At 35.4% G+C, this 18,762-nt stretch overlaps 3 protein-coding genes across 5 annotated transcripts; all 3 read left to right on the top strand.

Annotated features, from left to right (window-relative positions):
- The first annotated feature begins 428 nt into the window (after positions 1-428).
- On the top strand, positions 429-4,267 carry LOC102620070 (oligopeptide transporter 1-like). 3 transcript variants are annotated; one of them, XM_052433136.1, is made up of 8 exons: positions 429-567; positions 1,108-1,282; positions 1,402-1,847; positions 1,951-2,048; positions 2,155-2,727; positions 2,852-3,119; positions 3,200-3,382; positions 3,482-4,267. In XM_052433136.1, the coding sequence occupies exons 2-8, from the start codon at positions 1,201-1,203 to the stop codon at positions 4,100-4,102; spliced, it is 2,271 nt and encodes a 756-aa protein (XP_052289096.1). In that variant the 5' UTR covers positions 429-567; positions 1,108-1,200; the 3' UTR covers positions 4,103-4,267. The 3 variants fall into 3 exon arrangements, with proteins under 3 accessions (XP_052289096.1, XP_024952977.1, XP_052289095.1); XM_025097209.2 differs by lacking the exon at positions 429-567 and adding an exon at positions 632-842; XM_052433135.1 differs by lacking the exon at positions 429-567 and having other exon boundaries at positions 855-1,282.
- Positions 4,268-4,930: 663 nt separating this feature from the next.
- On the top strand, positions 4,931-8,168 carry LOC102618234 (oligopeptide transporter 1-like). The gene is made up of 7 exons (XM_015529140.3): positions 4,931-5,209; positions 5,323-5,768; positions 5,861-5,958; positions 6,048-6,620; positions 6,725-6,992; positions 7,097-7,279; positions 7,365-8,168. The coding sequence occupies exons 1-7, from the start codon at positions 5,140-5,142 to the stop codon at positions 7,983-7,985; spliced, it is 2,259 nt and encodes a 752-aa protein (XP_015384626.2). The 5' UTR covers positions 4,931-5,139; the 3' UTR covers positions 7,986-8,168.
- A 2,574-nt stretch (positions 8,169-10,742) lies between these two features.
- Positions 10,743-16,247, top strand: LOC102620350 (26S rRNA (cytosine-C(5))-methyltransferase NOP2B). Its single transcript, XM_025097739.2, has 17 exons — positions 10,743-11,138; positions 11,256-11,440; positions 11,517-11,580; positions 11,677-11,810; positions 11,945-12,028; positions 12,137-12,211; positions 12,299-12,370; positions 12,459-12,532; positions 13,035-13,087; positions 13,383-13,492; positions 13,906-13,974; positions 14,067-14,141; positions 14,483-14,575; positions 14,667-14,746; positions 14,834-14,933; positions 15,401-15,675; positions 15,886-16,247. The coding sequence occupies exons 1-17, from the start codon at positions 10,862-10,864 to the stop codon at positions 15,962-15,964; spliced, it is 1,899 nt and encodes a 632-aa protein (XP_024953507.1). The 5' UTR covers positions 10,743-10,861; the 3' UTR covers positions 15,965-16,247.
- Positions 16,248-18,762: the final 2,515 nt, after the last annotated feature.

The following is an 18,762-nucleotide window of genomic DNA, read 5'->3' as shown; positions in this document are numbered from 1 at the left end:
ACATATCCTTATTAATTTTCCTTAATGGAGATTGAATTTGACCCTCATATCATGCTAAATTCATTTTGACCCTTTTCCTTAATGGAGATTGAATTTGACCCTCATATCATGCTAAATTCATTTCGACCCTTATTTTCTTTTGGGTATTCAATATTTATCACGGAAACATTCATTTTCTTAGAGTTTTATTTGGCATGAAATCTGTGACATGTAATCAAATTCCAGCTCAGAAGATAATTCGTTTTAGAAGATACACATCAAAATTGTTGATTCCGGAATCCTCTCTCAATTAATTGATTTTATTTGGAAAATTAACCGACCATAATCTGTTATTCCCATTAATGACAAAAATAAATAGAACAGTAATATATATGTTCACACGTTGAATCTTTATCTGTGCATTTATGATTGTGAAGAACACACAGCTGTGATCCACAACTCGTTTTTAAGTTGCTTAATTTTTGAATAAAAGAAAGATTTTGGGCCACAAGGAATTGAACATCAGCGGTTCAGAACATGTGAATCTTGTTTTGGTCACAAGCAAAAGATGAATATATTTATATTTATGTATGTGACCGTCACAATTCGTTGTCAATTAACCTAAGTATCCATGTTTATATGGAAGGAAAAAGGAATCTGTTGGAATTTGCCAATGACCTTGTGTCACATGTCCATTAGTAATGATTCAAGATTAAGAATCAATAAAATAATAATCATAATACTAGTGTAATGCATATTTTCTCGAGACAGAATCTCATGCTTTCATGAGCTTCCATGATCACTTTGCAGGGCACAGAATTTTGACAAACTTTGTTTATGTGCACAGTTGTCAGCTAACCCAAGTAACCATCTTTTTACATTCATATATAGATATAGAATTAATTACCTTCTAAAATTCCTCCCTCCTCTACTCTTACAGATTCTCGTTTCCATTTTTGTTTTTTTTTTATTGCTTTTCCCATTTTGGGTTAATGCCAGAAAGGATCGTTCGATTAGTCATCTCCATTCCTCTGTTCAAACTAGTCATGTTTTTACTGTGTAGTTTCAATTTAATTCTCCGAAGCAAAACTCCATTTTGAAATCACCTTCATTGATCACTATTCGCAGATTTCAAGCATGAAAGTTGCCATCCTGTAGTAAAAGTTCCGGTTGTGCACAAATTTCTATTGAGGGACTGCCTTTTTATAGTCAAGGAGAGAAATGGGAAGCAGAAATTTCGAGGAGGATGGTGTCCCTCAAGCTTTGTCACTTGAAAAACCCCAAACGGAGATAAAGATAATTGGTACTTATTTTATACTCTTTTAGGAACATGTGATTTTGATGCATTGCATAAAAATGTACATTTCTCATTTTAATATGGCGAGTCTTGCATGCTATATGTTGTTTTGTTGATGCATGCAGGAGATGAAGAGGTGAATGATAGCCCAATTGAGCAAGTGAGGCTCACTGTGCCAATTACTGATGATCCTTCACAGCCGGCCTTAACGTTTCGAACATGGTTTCTTGGGATCATCTCATGTGTTGTTCTTTCCTTCTTGAACCGATTCTTTGGATTTCGACAGAATCAGCTGAGTGTAGGTTCGATTTCAGCACAGATTATTGTTCTTCCGCTAGGAAAGTTAATGGCTGCAACACTTCCATCGAAACCAATCCGAGTACCGCTCACAAAATGGACATTTTCAATGAATCCGGGACCTTTCAATCTGAAAGAACATGTGTTGATCACCATATTTGCCAACTGTGGAGCAGGTGGTGTGTACGCAGTGTATATTATTACTATTGTCAAGGCTTTCTATAAGAGAAAGCTGAACCCTTTGGCAGCCATGTTGCTGGCACAAACTACTCAAGTAAAATTTTGTTGCTCGTATTCCCTTCTTTTCATTTGAATAATACGTGTGATTACGACCAGAAAAACATAGAAACTTACTCATACTGTTTGATGAAATCCAGTTGCTTGGTTACGGCTGGGCTGGTTTGTTCAGAAAATACCTGGTTGATTCTCCCTTCATGTGGTGGCCGGCAAATTTGGTCCAAGTCTCTCTATTCAGGTATTCAACTCTTTCCCACATCGACAAATTTCTTATGTTCAATTCTGCAATAATCAGAGGATTAATCGCTTTCTCATAATGACAAGTTACTTTTGCTAAACTCCAGGGCATTGCATGAGAAAGAAAAAAGACCGAAGGGAGGGCTTACAAGGCTGCAGTTCTTTTTCATGGTCTTTGCGTCAAGCTTTGCTTATTATGTCGTTCCAGGCTATCTTTTCCCTACTCTATCTGCCCTCTCCTTTGTTTGCTGGATTTGGAAGAACTCAGTCACGGCACAGCAAATTGGTGCAGGCCTTAATGGCCTGGGCATTGGCTCTTTCGGCCTTGACTGGTCTACTGTTGCTAGTTTCTTGGGAAGTCCTTTAGCCTCACCAGTGTTTGCCATCATCAATGTGCTAGCTGGGTTTATCTTAAATCTCTATGTTCTAGTTCCCATTGCTTACTGGACTAATACGTACGAAGCAAAGAGATTCCCCATTTTCAGTTCTCACACTTTCGACTCCACTGGTCAGCCTTACAATATTTCCAGAATCCTCAATGAGGCAACCTTTGATCTTGATCATGACGCTTTTAACAGTTATAGCAAACTGTACCTTTCTCCCTTCTTTGCCTTCAATTATGGATTGAGCTTTGCAACCTTGACAGCTACAATTTCGCATGTTGCTCTCTTCGATGGAAGGTAAGATCATCAACAATTACGTAAATTTTTTAAAAAAAAATTGTTTTCTTCTCGTGCAAGAAATCTTCTGGTTTAACAATTTTTGCATAATTTGCTCCCTTTCTATCATGAAAAATCTGAGTAGTGACATTTGGCAAATGTGGAAGCGGACAACGTCTGCCGCGCGAGATAAGTTTGCTGATGTTCACACAAGATTGATGAAAAAGCACTATGAAGCAGTGCCTCAATGGTGGTTTCATATTATATTGGTTGCGACAGTTGCTCTTTCTATCTATGCCTGTGAGGGTTTTGATAAACAGCTACAACTCCCATGGTGGGGAATTTTACTGGCTTGTGCCATTGCTTTATTCTTTACCTTACCTATTGGTATAATTCAAGCCACCACAAACCAGGTATGAACATCATTCATGTAGGTACAGAAGCCATTGTAATCCTGTTTAATATTATTCTAACCAAAATTGGTGATATGCAGCAACCGGGATTAAATGTGATTACAGAATTGATTATTGGGTATATGTATCCCGGGAGGCCTCTAGCAAATGTGGCTTTCAAGACCTATGGCTATATCAGCATGTCACAAGCTCTCAGTTTTCTCGCAGACTTCAAATTAGGGCACTACATGAAAATCCCTCCTAAATCCATGTTCCTTGTTCAAGTACGTGATGATAAATTTCACTGTTTTTCACACCGACTCCTGTTTATATATGAATTACTGATGCATGCTTTTCTTTGTTTTTTTAATTTACACCATCAGCTAATTGGAACAGTTGTTGCTTCAAGTGTCTACTTTGGCACTGCCTGGTGGCTTCTCACATCCGTTGAGCATATCTGTGACCCATCTGCGCTGCCAGAAGGGAGTCCATGGACATGTCCAGGAGATGATGTATTTTACAGTGCTTCGATCATCTGGGGTATTGTAGGTCCAGGAAAAATGTTCACAAAAGAAGGCGTGTACCCGGCATTGAACTGGTTCTTCCTAGTAGGCTTACTTGCACCAGTTCCCATCTGGTTTCTTTCGCGGAAATTCCCTGAGATAAAATGGATCAGGCTGATTCATATCCCCATTATTTTTGGAGGCACAGGGAACATGCCACCAGCTAGAGCTGTGCACTATCTGAGCTGGGCAGCTGTTGGAATTTTCTTCAACTACTATGTTTACAGAAGGTTTAAGGGCTGGTGGGCCCGACATACCTACATTTTATCGGCAGCATTGGATGCTGGGGTTGCATTCATGGGAGTTTTCCTTTTCTTGACCCTCCAATCTTATGATATTTTCGGTCCGCATTGGTGGGGTTTGGATAGCACTGATCATTGTCCCTTGGCAACTTGCCCTACAGCTCCAGGAATTGTGATTGAAGGATGCCCCGTGTTTTGAGTGCTTATTAATTAACAAGAAGATTTCCTTTTAGCAAGAGCATAGCTTAAATTATATGCATTGAATTTTGTGAAGAATTGATGGATTTTATATCATTATTATTATTAGTACAAATGTATTCTTAATCATATAAGCATGAAAAAAAAGGAGAAATTCTTTGTTGGATTTTATGTTTATTGATTCTTTTTAATCCCAACCAACACAGTGAAATTAAATGTTATCCTACTTGTAAATTGACCAATAAAAGTTGGTAATCATCTAAATAACATAGGGCAGTAAAGCTCGTACAAAGTAAGGTGACATTACTGTATTGGGTTATTGGTTAGGTAGAAAATATTCTCTAGTCCTTATGATTTATTTTCTCCAATGTCACATAACTTGTATACAAATAAGTTTGTGGGCTCGAACACTGTATTTTTAACAGCCCACAAATTTATTGGGAATTTTCTCCTATTTCACATTTTTGTTGGGGGGGGAAGAGAGCTCACAAGGGAGCTTAACCTTATGCTAAACATTGTTAACAGCTTAAACTTATGCTAAACATTGTTAAGAGCACCAGCACAACTGCTGACGGTTGCATAAATTACAATCCACGATCTTTTGGCATTGACCATTCATCAAATGGATGGTTAATGCGGGCGGCTAATGGCGAAAGAACGTGGTTTGTAATTAATGGATGCTAAGCGTCAAAGAACATGGACTGTAATTTATGCAAGATACATAAAAAAAAACAAAATAAGTGATCACCCTTATTTCTTAAGCAGATTGAAGTCAAAGATTCCATATAATCTCAGTTTTTAGGAAATAAGTTTACTATTTTTAGATTTGCTTGCTTGACTAAGCAGAATTCAGGCGTGAAAACCGCTACTGTCATAAAATTAAACCCTTGCCTGCTTGCACAGACTGTAACGAGCAAAAATTTGTACCACATATTAAGGAAGCCAAGCCTTAAAAGCAGGAAAAATAGCGAGTTTATTTATGTCTATGCTCTAAACAAAAGTTCATTGAGGGACTGCCATTTTGTCTCAGGACAAAACATGACGCTTTATGATCATGATGGTAGTGTCCCTCAATCCGAGTACTCGGATAGGCATCTCCGCATCTCTGGTATTTTTTTTTTTTCGGATTGAAAATAATGTAAGAATTTTGGGTAAAAAATGTGGTGTCCTGGATATTGACCTCCAGTATGTTTACATGATGTTGTCGAATTTTTCATGCAGGAGATGGAGAAGTTAACGATAACCCAATTGAGGAAGTGAGGCTCACAGTTCCCATTACTGATGATCCATCGCTGCCAGTTTTAACATTCAGAACATGGGTTCTGGGGATACTGTCATGTGGCCTTCTTGCATTTTTGAACCGGTTCTTCGGGTTTCGCCAGAATCAACTGACTGTGAGTTCAGTTTCGGCACAGATTCTTGTTCTGCCGATAGGAAAACTGATGGCTGCAACACTTCCAACAAAGAAATTTAAATGTCCAATAACGAACTGGTCATTCTCATTTAATCCGGGGCCTTTCAATATTAAAGAACATGTTTTGATCACCATTTTCGCTAGCTGTGGAGCTAGTGGTGTTTATGCTGTCCATATTATTGCAATGCTCAGGGCTTTCTATAAAAGAAGTATACATCCGGTAGCGGCCTTGTTGCTTGCACTAACAACTCAGGTATATTTACAATTTTACATTAGTACTACAGTTACAAAACATTCTAAAAGTTTCTCAACTTTGATTTTTATATTTTGTTTTGGGCAATTCAGATGCTCGGTTATGGGTGGGCTGGTATATTCAGAAGATACCTCGTGGACTCTCCATACATGTGGTGGCCAGCAAACCTGGTTCAAGTTTCTCTATTCAGGTGCTCATTCATCTTCCAAATTCCACCATTTTTTGAACTTGAAGCAACACGATGCATTTATTCAATCTGTTAAAAAAAAAAAATTGCAGGGCACTACATGAAAAAGAGAAGAGGCCAAAGGGAGGACTTACCAGGATACAATTCTTTTTCGTGGTGTTTGTATCGAGTTTTGCTTATTATATCGTCCCAGGATACCTTTTCCCTTCCCTTACTGCTCTTTCTTTTGTTTGCTGGATATGGAAAAGATCTGTCACAGCTCAACAGATAGGTTCAGGACTGAGTGGCTTAGGCATTGGCGCTATTGGAATCGACTGGTCTACGGTTTCTAGCTTTTTGGGAAGTCCATTAGCGACACCATTGTTTGCCATTGTCAATACTTTAGTTGGTTTTGCCTTAGTCATGTACATTCTTCTTCCCATCTTTTACTGGAACAACGTATACGAAGCCAAACGATTTCCCATTTTCGGTGCTGCCACTTTCGATGCACAAGGTCATAAATATAATGTTGATCGAGTTCTCAACAAAGAGACTTTTGATCTCAACGTAGAAGCTTATAATGGCTACAGCAAACTCTATTTAAGTGTCTTCTTCGCCTTCACCTACGGGCTGAGCTTTGCCACATTGACAGCTTCCATCAGTCATGTGGCTCTCTTTGATGGAAAGTATGAAACCATTTTTTTCTATATATTAACTCTGGAAACAAGTATCTAAGATATTTAGAAACAAGTATTTAAGCTAACAACTTTCTCAAACTTTTTCTTTGCAGAAGCATTATGGAAATGTGGATGAAAACAAAAGATGCAGTAGGAGATAAGTTTGCTGATGTGCATACAAGAATGATGAGGAGGAACTATGATTCTGTTCCCGGATGGTGGTTTCATGCTGTTTTGGTTGTGTCAGTGGCACTTGCCCTTTATGCTTGTGAAGGTTTTGGCAAAGTATTGCAACTTCCATGGTGGGGACTTTTACTTGCTTGTCTCATCGCGCTAGGTTTCACCTTACCCATTGGAATAATTAATGCAACTACAAACCAGGTACCTTAACGTGCATCTTTCTTTCTAGCTACGATTCCATTCGGTTTTGCATATTTTACACCCAGGAATGAATGCATTCATATGTACGTCTGTCACTCTCGCAGCAACCAGGACTCAATGTGATCACCGAGTTGATTATTGGGTTTTTGTATCCTGGAAAGCCTGTTGCAAATGTAGTGTTCAAGACCTATGGCTATATAAGCATGGCGCAGGCCCTGGCTTTTCTATCAGACTTCAAATTAGGCCACTATATGAAAATCCCTCCTAAATCCATGTTCATCGTTCAGGTAAAGTTAAAGTTGTTACTATTTCACATTTGACCGAAATTGATCGTATTCTATATTAAACTTTTCGAATCATTGACGTAATCAGTTAGTTGGAACGGTAGTTGCCTCGAGTGTCTACTTCGGCACAGCATGGTGGCTTCTCGGTTCCATAAAGGACATTTGTGACACAGCCGCGCTGCCGGAAGGGAGTCCGTGGACATGTCCTGGAGACGATGTTTTTTACAGTGCTTCAATCATATGGGGTGTTATAGGTCCTGGAAAAATGTTCACTAAAGAAGGCATCTACCCAGAAATGAACTGGTGCTTCCTAATTGGGTTCCTTGCACCAGTTCCAGTGTGGCTGCTTTCCCGCAAATTCCCAAAGAAACGGTGGATCAAGCAGATTCACATGCCTATTATCATTGGAACAGCATCATCTATGCCGACCGCTAAAGCCGTGCACTTTAACACGTGGGGCGTTGTTGGAATTTTCTTCAACTATTACATTTACCGAAAGTACAAGGCCTGGTGGGCTAGGCATACATATATTTTGTCAGGTGCTCTGGATGCTGGAATTGCATTCATGGGAGTTGTAATTTATTTTGCTCTTCAAAATTATGATAATTTTGGTCCAAACTGGTGGGGTTTGGACAGCGGTGATCATTGTCCATTGGCTAAATGTCCTACAGCTCCTGGTGTTAAGAGCAAGGGCTGCCCTGTTCAATGAAAATTCTCAGGAAAAAGGAAAAACAAAATCCTGAGGAATTACTCCTCTCACGTGTTTAAAAGTAGAAAAACCAACTTGTCAAAAGTCATAGCTCCGAGGGTTTGTAACGCCTCTCCCCACCCTTTGTACAGTAATGTGTCATAAAGCTTGTTAATAAAATAATGTGGATGATTTTTTTTTTAACATTACTGGTAGAGAATTTTTTTTTTTTAAAGGTGAATGGCCATTATCAAATTTACTGAATAACCATTAAGTTACAAACATCTCTATGTTGGACTAAATGATCCTATGATAAGAATTTCTTAATGAAATTAATGATTTCCTTGTTGCATCGTGAATAAATTCTTATACAAGTTGATTTCGTGGTGTTGTAAATGATAAATCTAGGCTTATAAATATCGGTTTGTGATTGTTACATGTTAAGTAATTTTTAAGTTTTTATATTAGTAATTCTTTTGCTTAAATGAATAACATTTCAAAACAAAGTTCATTTAAGAGGCAAACCAAATAATATACTAATATGTTTTGTTTATTAATTTTCTTTTTAGATATTCAAATTGCTCTGAGGGCTAATTGGTTCATCAATTTTGAACAGATTAATCCAAATCAAACATCACTCTTTATTTGGTAACCACATTCTCCCTTTCCATCCAAAAAAAAAAAAAGCATTACTCAATTCTATTCTTAGTGGACTTTATCAGAATTTGACCAAAATCAATAGGGGCCTGTGAAAATTAGAAAAATACATGTATTTGGTCTAAAATACTTGAAAATAGACACGATGTCTTTCGTTGTAATTTTATTAATAATTAGGGACCACGAAGTTATTAGACCTTTTAATTAGGATCCACCGTCGTAAGATACAACGGTGGAGATATTTGCACCTCATTATTTGTGTAAATCTACTTCATTTCTAAAAAATATTTTCAATAAATATAAAATTTTTTAGTAACAAATGCAAATCAACAAAAAAATTATGTAATTAATTAATTAAATCATTCTTATATTTTTTTCTTACTTAGTTTTTTTTACTATTAAAGTAGCTTTAATATAAGTTCTATGTAATTATTTTGCTTTGTGACATAAAATGACCCACTTGCCCCAAAAAATATATGTTTTTTTATCTAATACTTTAGGTACTTAATTTTGTAACTTATAATCTAACTTCTTAAATAAAATCTAATAATTTTCAATATTTTGCCTGTAAATAACATAAATTTGATAGCCTAATAATTTAATGAGTATTTTCTGATAAAGACATTATGTTAGTTTAATTACAAATTAATAATCATACTAATAAAGTAGAATTAACTATTTAGAAATAATGAATTTTGTATAAAATTAAAAAAATTATTGAAGTTAAATTATTTTTTTGGTATTTTTTACCTTTTAAGGGTAAAATAGTCAATTTAAATTTAGGTTAAAACAATCTTATTAGTTAAATATAATTAAAAATATATATAAGTCAAAACAAAATAAATTAAAATAGATTTAATTGTTTAACTCTTCTCAATTCTTCTGTATTTGAAATTTTAAAAATAATGAAATTTTTTTATAATTGTTTTGTAAAAGTAGGGTGGATTACAAATTCGTGGGTGGAAATTTGAAGCTGGTTACAACACCTTTTGTCTGTCTTGTTAGTGTAAAATGTTGTTGAACCCCTTTCACTCTATATTATTTATAAGTTATTCATAAGTATTATACATTTTTCTGCTTACCTATACTATAAAAATTCAATTTATCTCCTTACACTTTTTTTCATTTACAATTTTTTTATAAGTGTCAAAAGAATTCCTATTTATAATCAAGTTATCATAGCACACTAATATTAATAACAAGACAAAAATATCTTTAAATTAGTACTAAAAAACCGGTTTCCTCTCATGAAGAATTACAATATCTCATCTTCAATCACTCATCATCAATAAAAATTTCAAGGATGTTACCATTCATCTTCTTGATAGCATCATCTTATAATAATTAATACTTTTATAATAAAAAGATTACCAAAATAAAAAAAAATCCCTTTGAATACATCCCTCTCCATTATTAATTTATCTTCATCAGCAACCTTTTATTGATAATTGAAGCCACCATTGAACTCATCAGAGAAAGGGAATGAAGAAATGAGAAAAAAATATGAAATATTTACAATTTTATAGTGTATTCACTAAACGAGAATTGAAATTAACTAAAATCATAATGAGTTAGAATCAAAATGAAGAATTTGAATTAGAATAAATTTATTTACTTGAATTGCAGGAATCATAATTAGAATGAACTGTATTGCCATTCATTTGTTTACTTTGTCTTAGAATTAAAATAAAAATGAGTTAAATTGTAACAAATTACTATAAAATTCTTAATTAATTTTTATCATAATTATTATTTGTATTTTAATTATTGTGATTAACAATTTAACTAAAAAATTAATAATAATTATTGTTAATTATTATTATTAACAATTTAACTAAAAAATTATTATTAATTATTGTTAATATATTAATTAATTATAATACTTTTTATTGTTGTTAATAATAATAATAATTCATTTAATAATTTTATTATTATTTAATTAAATAGAAGGTATTTTAGGAATTTAAAAATTACAGGGGCGATACTCTAAGTGTTTTAATGAAATAAAACAGAGTGTAAGGGTCTCAACGAAATTTTATTATAACTAAGTCAGAAGAGAAAAAGTGTTGTAACTTAGGCGGATCTCCCCTCTTTCTGATAAACCCTAAACCTCAGGTTACTTCTTTATATTAGGGTTCTGTGACCTGCTGATGAATGACTTAAGTTTGATTTTTTCATACAAGTTACTTTTTTGTTGTTAATTTGTATCCTTTGCTACAGACGTTGTTCGTGCAGCTTTAATGGCGCCCGTTGTGCTTAATAAGAAAAGAGGAAAAAACTGGCAAAAGCCCCCATTGGAAAAGAAGCAAAGAAAGAATGATCCGTTTGTTGAAAAACGGTCCAAGACAGAAGAGATTTCTGATGATTCAGATTCTGATATTGAAAATGAAGAAGTAAAAGATCCTCAAGAATTTGAGGATGAAGGGGAAGAGTCTGGTTCAGACACTGGTTCTGAACTACCTTCCGATGGAGATGATCCGCTTGCTGATGATTTCCTTCGAGGAAGCGATGATGAAGGTACTGTGGTTCTACCATTCTGTATGGCCTTTTCTTTTGTTCACAGTTTTCCCAGTTGGAGAGTTTGTTTCATGAATTATGTTTTTATTCTTCTTTTAAATCATTCTCTTGATGCAGAGAAAGGTCCAGATTCTGATGCAGGTTCAGACTCGGATTCAGATTCGGATTCAGATGTATCTGACATTGAAAAGAAGTCGAGAGCTATTGATGAAGAACGTGCAAGGGAAAAAGAAGAAGCTCTTGAAGAAATGCAGCTCAACATTAGAGAAGAGTCTGATGAATTCAGATTGCCAACCAAGGAGGTCTCTTATCATTTCCTGAACTTTTTCTTATTCTTTTTTTCCATATCTAACTTATCTATTCATGAATGGTTTTTAGGAAATTGAAGAAGAGAAACAGCAACCTCCTGATCTGCCAAATCTTCAGAGGAGAATAAAAGAGAGTGAGTTATATTTCCACTAATTCACTGTTTTTTATGGTTTACGTTTTCAAAATTAAGTTGGTTACCCTCAAATATAATTTTATTATTTAATTACAGTTGTTCGAGTGCTTTCAAATTTTAAGGATTTGAGTCAAAAAGGAACATCAAGGAAAGAATATGTTCAGCAACTTAAACTGGATTTAGGGTCATACTATGGTTACAATGAGTTCCTAATTGGAGCTTTGGTAGAGGTAATTGGTCAATTGTTATTTCCTTGTCTGCTACGGCTATCCTTCTCTCTGCCTTTTGTGCTACCTTTTTCATTTTCAATTTGTGGTTTTGGTTTTTGATGTATTTTATGTTAAAATGTGCAATTCTTTTACAGATGTTTCCACCGGTTGAACTTATGGAACTTATTGAATCTTTTGAAAAGCCTCGACCCATATGTCTAAGAACCAACACTCTAAAGGTGGCGCTACATTTTGCGTTGCTGCATTCTGTTGTGTGTCTTATTATACATTTTCTGCCCATTATTCTGCATCTTGATAGAATTCTAATTTTTCTTGTCTGTGCTTAGACACGGAGACGTGATTTGGCTGATGTTCTCATCAACAGAGGGGTAAATTTAGACCCCTTAAGCAAGTGGTCAAAAGTAAGAATTACCTTATTCAATACTCTTCCTTTTCTATATTTTATGTTGAATGTTGTGAACCTGACAACTTGAATACCGTTATTGCAGGTTGGTTTAGTTGTCTATGATTCTCAAGTGCCAATTGGTGCTACACCAGAATATATGGCTGGTTTTTACATGGTACAAAGGGCTTTCTTCTTCACATTATGTTTGCGGTTTTTATGTTATGCATGTTGCACTCAAGCTTGTGATTTATTTTCTCTGCCAGCTTCAAAGTGCGAGTTCTTTTCTGCCTGTGATGGCCCTTGCTCCACAAGAAAAAGAGCGAGTCATTGATATGGCGTAAGTTATCCCATCATTTTTACTGCTATCCTGTTCTGTGCCATGTTTCTGCTGTGGTTTTCATACCATTTTGGTAGAAATTATCTTGATTTTCTTTGGAAGCCATAATGCTCAAGACTACTTTTTTTTGAGTAACAGAAATTAATAACTTCTGCTTGACTCTTTCAAAACCGACCTTGTAAATTTACGTTATAGCATTCTGCTACTTCAGTCAAGCCTGCTAAAGTATTCTCAGATTAAGTACAATTAAATGATGCACACAGGAAGTTTAATATATCTAGCATATCCAAAAACTATTTGGTTTGATTACATAGAACATAAAGGGAAAAATGGTTTATTACGGTACCCTGGACTAATATGTGCTAGTTGCTGTGTGCTACTTGGTGATAAAACAAGGATGAAATTTAACTGTCATTAGAAAATATGAATGTCCTAAACAGTTTCACAGCAAGTTCAAGTCTCACATTATTCTCACTTTTGATGGCAATTATACCTGTTACAGTGCTGCACCTGGTGGTAAAACAACTTACATTGCCGCTCTTATGAAAAATACAGGTATGTGGTAATCTTTGAAAGATTCAATTGATTGAGTTGTGATTATGTCAAAACATGGTTAAGTTTCCATATCTGATTCTTTTATGTTGTACTGTCAAGTATTGATGATATTCTACACCCAAAAAATTTCTAATTACTATTTTATTAATCTTGCTTCTTCCAGTCCCATGTATGTTGTAACCAATTTATTGGAACCAGAGGACTTATATGTTCTCATTCTTAAATACTTTATCAAAAACAAGCTCCTTATTTGAATTTTGTTCTTCCTCTGTTGTTCCAATTCAATTACCCCCAGGACTGATATATGCAAATGAGATGAAGGCATCAAGACTCAAGTCTCTAACTGCGAACTTGCATCGTATGGGGGTGACTAACACCATAGTTTGCAACTATGATGGCAATGAGGTTAGCTTCTTGTTACCTGTATTTCAAACTTAATGAAATACTTTTAAAGCTCAAATTTTTAAGGTTTCTTACAATTTATTGTGCTCTGGTTTCTTTTTCCTTCCTGGTACCGTTGGCAAGCTGGTATTGAGGCTTAGCAGATATTTTGTTTGGTGATTGAATTGCTTTGTAAATTAATAATGCGTGGATTTTGTTTGAGCAATTACAGAAACCTACTCCATATCTATGTTTTATTCCCTTATAAATGGGTAATGGACTTGAAATTGAAACCTTTATATATGCTGGTGATCTATACAAAAATAGCCTTTTTATGTGTATCATCATATACTATTGCTTTTAGATAAGCAGTGTTTACACCCACTGAACATGTCTGATGCCTCTTCTTTCCTCTGTCCAATGTTCTTTTCTTTCAGCTGCCAAAGGTTTTGGGTCTTAATACTGTTGACAGGGTATTGTTGGATGCACCATGTAGTGGCACTGGGGTAAGCATTTCGGTTCTCACTCCTTTTGGGTGGCTTCTTGTCGTGAAGTTGAGTTGATGAGAGCAAAATGATCCCTACCTTATGATGTGCAGGTTATTTCTAAAGACGAGTCTGTTAAAACCTCTAAAAGCCTTGAAGATATACAGAAATGCTCCTATTTGCAGAAGGTATGTTCCTCCTACATGTTTGAAGCATTTTCTTTTAGATGCATTTAGGAGCTAAGGTCTGAGGGAGGAGCAGAGAAGAATAATTCTCTTACCAAATATCTATTTATTATGGGCCAATTGATCCAAACAGTTGGCCCTAGGTATAAGTTGGAAAGAAAATGTCAATGCTCCTCATTTTCCTAAAATTTTAACTGTTGAAACGTACAATAGCTCATTGTATGACTAATTTTACCTTGCTAGCGAACAAGCACATACCTTTTCTATATATCATTTTCTTTTTCCAGCTATTCTTTTGTTATATTCAGTTTGTCAATGATTTTGATGACATTCTCTCTGTGAAGCAACTGATTCTTGCCGCCATTGACATGGTGGATGCTAATTCCAAGTCTGGGGGATATATTGTTTACTCCACATGCTCCATAATGGTTACTGAGGTTGGTTGGATGTGCTTGCAAATTTCCAGTTCCTTTTCTCCTGACGGTAATCAAATTAATAAGAATTCTCACTGTGGATTATCTGTTACAGAATGAAGCAGTCATTGACCATGCACTCAAAAAGAGGGATGTTAAACTTGTGCCGTGTGGGCTTGACTTTGGACGGCAGGGGTAATACTTTTTCTTGCATCTTTTCGAGTGTGTAATTGGTGCTGAACGTTGCTAATGCCAACATCTACTAATGTTTCTATTTTACAGATTTGTTCGCTTCAGGGAACATCGATTTCATCCATCCTTGGAAAAGACAAGGCGTTTCTATCCTCACGTTCACAACATGGATGGATTCTTTGTAGCAAAGGTATATCTTGATCTTTGAGAATATGCACTCTTGTTGTTTGTTTGTTCTGATCCAGTGTTTAGGGAGGCCATGCATTAGAATTTGTCTATGTTTTGCATCCTCATGCAGCACTTCAGAAATCCTTTTGTGGATGAAAATCTTTTTGAGATGTCAAGATCTTGCATGTTTATATGATTCGCTTGGGTTGCTTACCAATCTTGCCAGAGTGCAAAGACTTGGGCAAGTATTTTCACTGAAAAAGTTAGTGCTCTGCTTTTAACAAATTTATTTGGAATGAAAGATAAAAGGTAGCGGAGGTGAGGTTTAAAGGGAATCTTATGGTGTCCAATTTGCTACCCTGACCAAGACCAATCTGAGTTTTTAGGTTCTGAAATGTTTTGATTATTTGATCGGTTATGGTCCTCGGGCTTTACCTTACACTTTTGGACAAGTTTGTAACTCCTATATTTTTGTTTTACATTCCATAGTTAAAGAAAATGAGCAATTCAAAGAAAACATCAGCAGGTCCTCAACCTTCAGAAACTGTGGAGCAACAAACCCCTGAATCAAATGTGAGCAATGGTGACAAAAAAACCGAGGAAAATTCTGAACAAGTTTTGATGAAAAAAGCCACTACAAAAGCAAAGGATTTGAAGAAAAAGACAAGTGGTTTGGCTGAAAATGGGAATGTTGAGTCCCCATCGAATGAAAAGAGAAGGAAGAAACGAAAATTCCCATCTAGAGAGGAAATATCTAAAGTCAGGTAAAGGACTATCTCCATGTCTAACCAACCTTTTTCCATCCATTAGAATTGACTGCAAGATTCTTCATTCTGTGTCTGTTTAAGTTCAATTCATATGATACTTTTTGAAGAATAAACAAATAGAGCATTCCACGTGGTTGTTTGTCGCAACTAACAAATTTCTATATATCAACTCACTTATCATTATTTTTTTTGGGGAAATCATTGCAGAGAAGAGAAGAGAAAAACTTTAAGAGAAAAGGTTAGTTCAAAGAAGGCTGGCTCAAAGGACATAGGAAATGAAAAATGATGAAATTTCATTAGAGACTGACTGACCTACTCACTGCTGGGGACAGTATGTTCATTATGTGTTAATGTATTGTGAGGAACCACTCAGATGCTCAAGTTCTTTAACCCTTCTGCTGTAGAATCGCCAGTTTTGGCTATCTATGATATTGAAGTTTTCGTTGTATTAAAAGAAAAAAAAATGTTTTCCTCTTTGACTACAAGTGGAAAATGAAATGCATGTAATTGTTTGATCTTGGGCTGTCCCAGCCTCAAAAAATTTTGTTAGTTTACAGTGTCAAAATTCAGCTCCTCGTGTTCTTGTCATTACTTGGTACAAAAGCAATTGGTGGTTGTGAATGCCACTGTGTTTCTTTCACCGGGCACGCAGTATTTTCACGCAGGCCCTTCTTGTTCAGCATCGATTTATTATGAGGTAGTGGCTCCGGTGGAGTTACTCTATTGTAGAATACTGTTTAATAACTACACAATCAAAGTAAAAAATAGTAAAAAATAAATTATTCATTCACACAGTTGTGTGGCTATTAAGCATGTTCTACGATGGAGCATTTTGATTGTAGTTGGACTCTTTTTATGAAGGAAAATATTATAACTTAACAAAAACGAAGGAATAAAAGCATTTGAAGCATGGGGCCTATGTTTAACAATCTCCATAGCTAGAACTAGTATGAACAAATTAAGATGGGACCGACAGTCAAATAGGAATTTTGCCACTTGATATTTTCGTTAACACCTTGACACCCGGTTAGGTAAAACTAGGGGTGGGTATGGGTTTGGTTGAATAGGGTTTGTGAAAATCTAATCTAATCCACAATTAAATAGGTTAATATAAAATCAATATTTAGTTGGATAGAATTTGTAAAAATCCAACCCAATCCACTATTAAACATGTTAAGATAAAATCAATCCAAACCTACAACTACATTCTCCTTTTTTATCCAAACAAAAAGTATTAGGTTGAGTAATGAAAAGTACCAGTCAGATGACTCCTCATTCCTTACCCGAGGGCGAATCCCCCCAGCTGAATGTAACGAGCAGATTCCTGGTAGTGTACCTTTTGTGAAGCATGAGCCGATCAGAAGTTCACACCGACCAGGTACTTGTCACCTAGAAGAAAGGACATGATCTCACAAACACCCGACAATTCTGCCATAACCCAAACCGCTGGGAAAACACGACGCCCCACGTTCACCTACACTCGTTCAGTTGAAGGCCCATTAAGGTCCATGATCGCCCGAAGAAGAGGGGCATGAGGAATACTCTGAGAACGTGGGATGATTGCCTATAAAAGGCTGGGAAATCGATGGAAAAGAGGACACAAAAGAGAAAAAAAAGGGGGGGGGGAAACTCTGTCAAATTAACACCAGACATTATCACATACAAACCCTCGATGCATTTTGTTTTGAGAATATTGTAATTAATTGGCACAGTTTGAATTATACCGTTTTCCCTTAAACATCTTGGGCTGACTTAATCATCGAAGGGTTTATGCCGGTAAAACCACCGGCATCTCTGATTTGTTTCTGTGAACGCAGGCTTAGAAAGAAGAGAAATAGTGATTTGAGTCCCAAGAGCTTGGACAATCGCTAAAGCAGGTGGAGTGCAACCTCTTCTCCATTGTCGATTCAAGGGTTGGTGGCACGATCTAGTCACGTCAAGGGCAACCAGATTTCAGCATCAACACATTAGTCATTTTATTTTTAACAAACTTTATCAGAATTTGAATAAAACCAATAGGGGCCTGTGTAAAAATTAGAAAAATACATGTATTTGGTCCAAAATACTTGAAAACAGAAACTGTGTCTTTACTTGTGATTTTATTAATAATTAGGGACCAGGAAGTTATTAGACCTTTCAATAAAATCTGTTGCCTACTTTGCCTTCTCTTTGTGCCTATCTCTCTCTCATAAACCCTAAACCTCAGGTCCCCAACAGTCGACGAAGCAGTAACAGAGGAAAGTTAAAATCTCATCTTTTCATGTTTAACTTGTACCCATTTACTTTATTTATATATTTAGATGTATATGTTTCATCAATTTTTTGACATGAAATGGTAGCTACCTGTTGCTTAATCTATATAGAGTGAAACCCTCCTCGTGTTTGCGTTTACGTTTAGTTTCTTTTTTTAAAAAAAAAAAAAAAAAAAAACTCTGTTATTTATGTGTAGCAGTAGAATAGGGATTAAAATTTAGAAATTTTGTTGTTTTGTTTTGAAAAAAAAAGTGACGAATGTGTATTATTTTCTTCGAATTTTGTTGCTTCTGGCTTCATTTAAAAGTATGGTGATTGCTTTACGTTTAATATAGATTTTATTAGGATTTACCGTGTTTGTTGAATGGTTTCAATGTTTTCTTTCCTTGGACACATATTTTCATTTATTTTGAAAGAGTTGGAGCAAAAACCTATGGTTAAGTTGGTAAGCCAATGTGGGTGTGTGAGACTCAATCAAATGGGAATTTTCTGTTTGTGCTTACTTCTTTATATTAGAGTTCTGTAACCTGTTGATGAATGATTTAACTTTTAAGTTTGATTTTTCCCACTGGTTACTCTTTTCATTACAAAAATATTGGTCTTTAGTGATGATACTTTGAGCAACGAAAAAATTTCAAGCCAAAGGATCTTTTTAACGAGGGAAAAACAAAAAATTCGTCACAAAATTTGATAAAAAAATAATATTTAATTGTTATTTTTAGCGACGAAGTGATCATTGCTAAAAATAACCTATTGTGATGAAAATTTTTGTTGTCACCAAAAATATTAAGCGGCAAAAAAATATTGGCGCCAAAGCTTTCAGAGACCAAA

The sequence above is a fragment of the Citrus sinensis genome, chromosome 9, assembly GCF_022201045.2.
Source record: "Citrus sinensis cultivar Valencia sweet orange chromosome 9, DVS_A1.0, whole genome shotgun sequence".
Taxonomy (NCBI): Eukaryota; Viridiplantae; Streptophyta; class Magnoliopsida; order Sapindales; family Rutaceae; genus Citrus; species Citrus sinensis.
The sequence above is the reverse complement of the archived record's forward strand: the minus strand, read 5'-3'. Positions and strand labels throughout refer to the sequence as shown.

Excerpts from the sequence above, each read along its gene's own strand:
- LOC102620070 (XM_052433136.1), top strand. The coding sequence starts at position 1,201 with ATGGGAAGCAGAAATTTCGAGGAGGATGGTGTCCCTCAAGCTTTGTCA. Across the intron at positions 1,283-1,401 it reads AACGGAGATAAAGATAATTG|GAGATGAAGAGGTGAATGAT; the intron begins GTACTTATTTTA and ends TGATGCATGCAG. Across the intron at positions 2,728-2,851 it reads GTTGCTCTCTTCGATGGAAG|TGACATTTGGCAAATGTGGA; the intron begins GTAAGATCATCA and ends AAATCTGAGTAG.
- LOC102618234 (XM_015529140.3), top strand. The coding sequence starts at position 5,140 with ATGACGCTTTATGATCATGATGGTAGTGTCCCTCAATCCGAGTACTCG. Across the intron at positions 6,621-6,724 it reads GTGGCTCTCTTTGATGGAAA|AAGCATTATGGAAATGTGGA; the intron begins GTATGAAACCAT and ends TTTTCTTTGCAG. Across the intron at positions 7,280-7,364 it reads AATCCATGTTCATCGTTCAG|TTAGTTGGAACGGTAGTTGC; the intron begins GTAAAGTTAAAG and ends TGACGTAATCAG.
- LOC102620350 (XM_025097739.2), top strand. The coding sequence starts at position 10,862 with ATGGCGCCCGTTGTGCTTAATAAGAAAAGAGGAAAAAACTGGCAAAAG. Across the intron at positions 11,441-11,516 it reads TCAGATTGCCAACCAAGGAG|GAAATTGAAGAAGAGAAACA; the intron begins GTCTCTTATCAT and ends AATGGTTTTTAG. Across the intron at positions 14,934-15,400 it reads ATGGATTCTTTGTAGCAAAG|TTAAAGAAAATGAGCAATTC; the intron begins GTATATCTTGAT and ends TACATTCCATAG.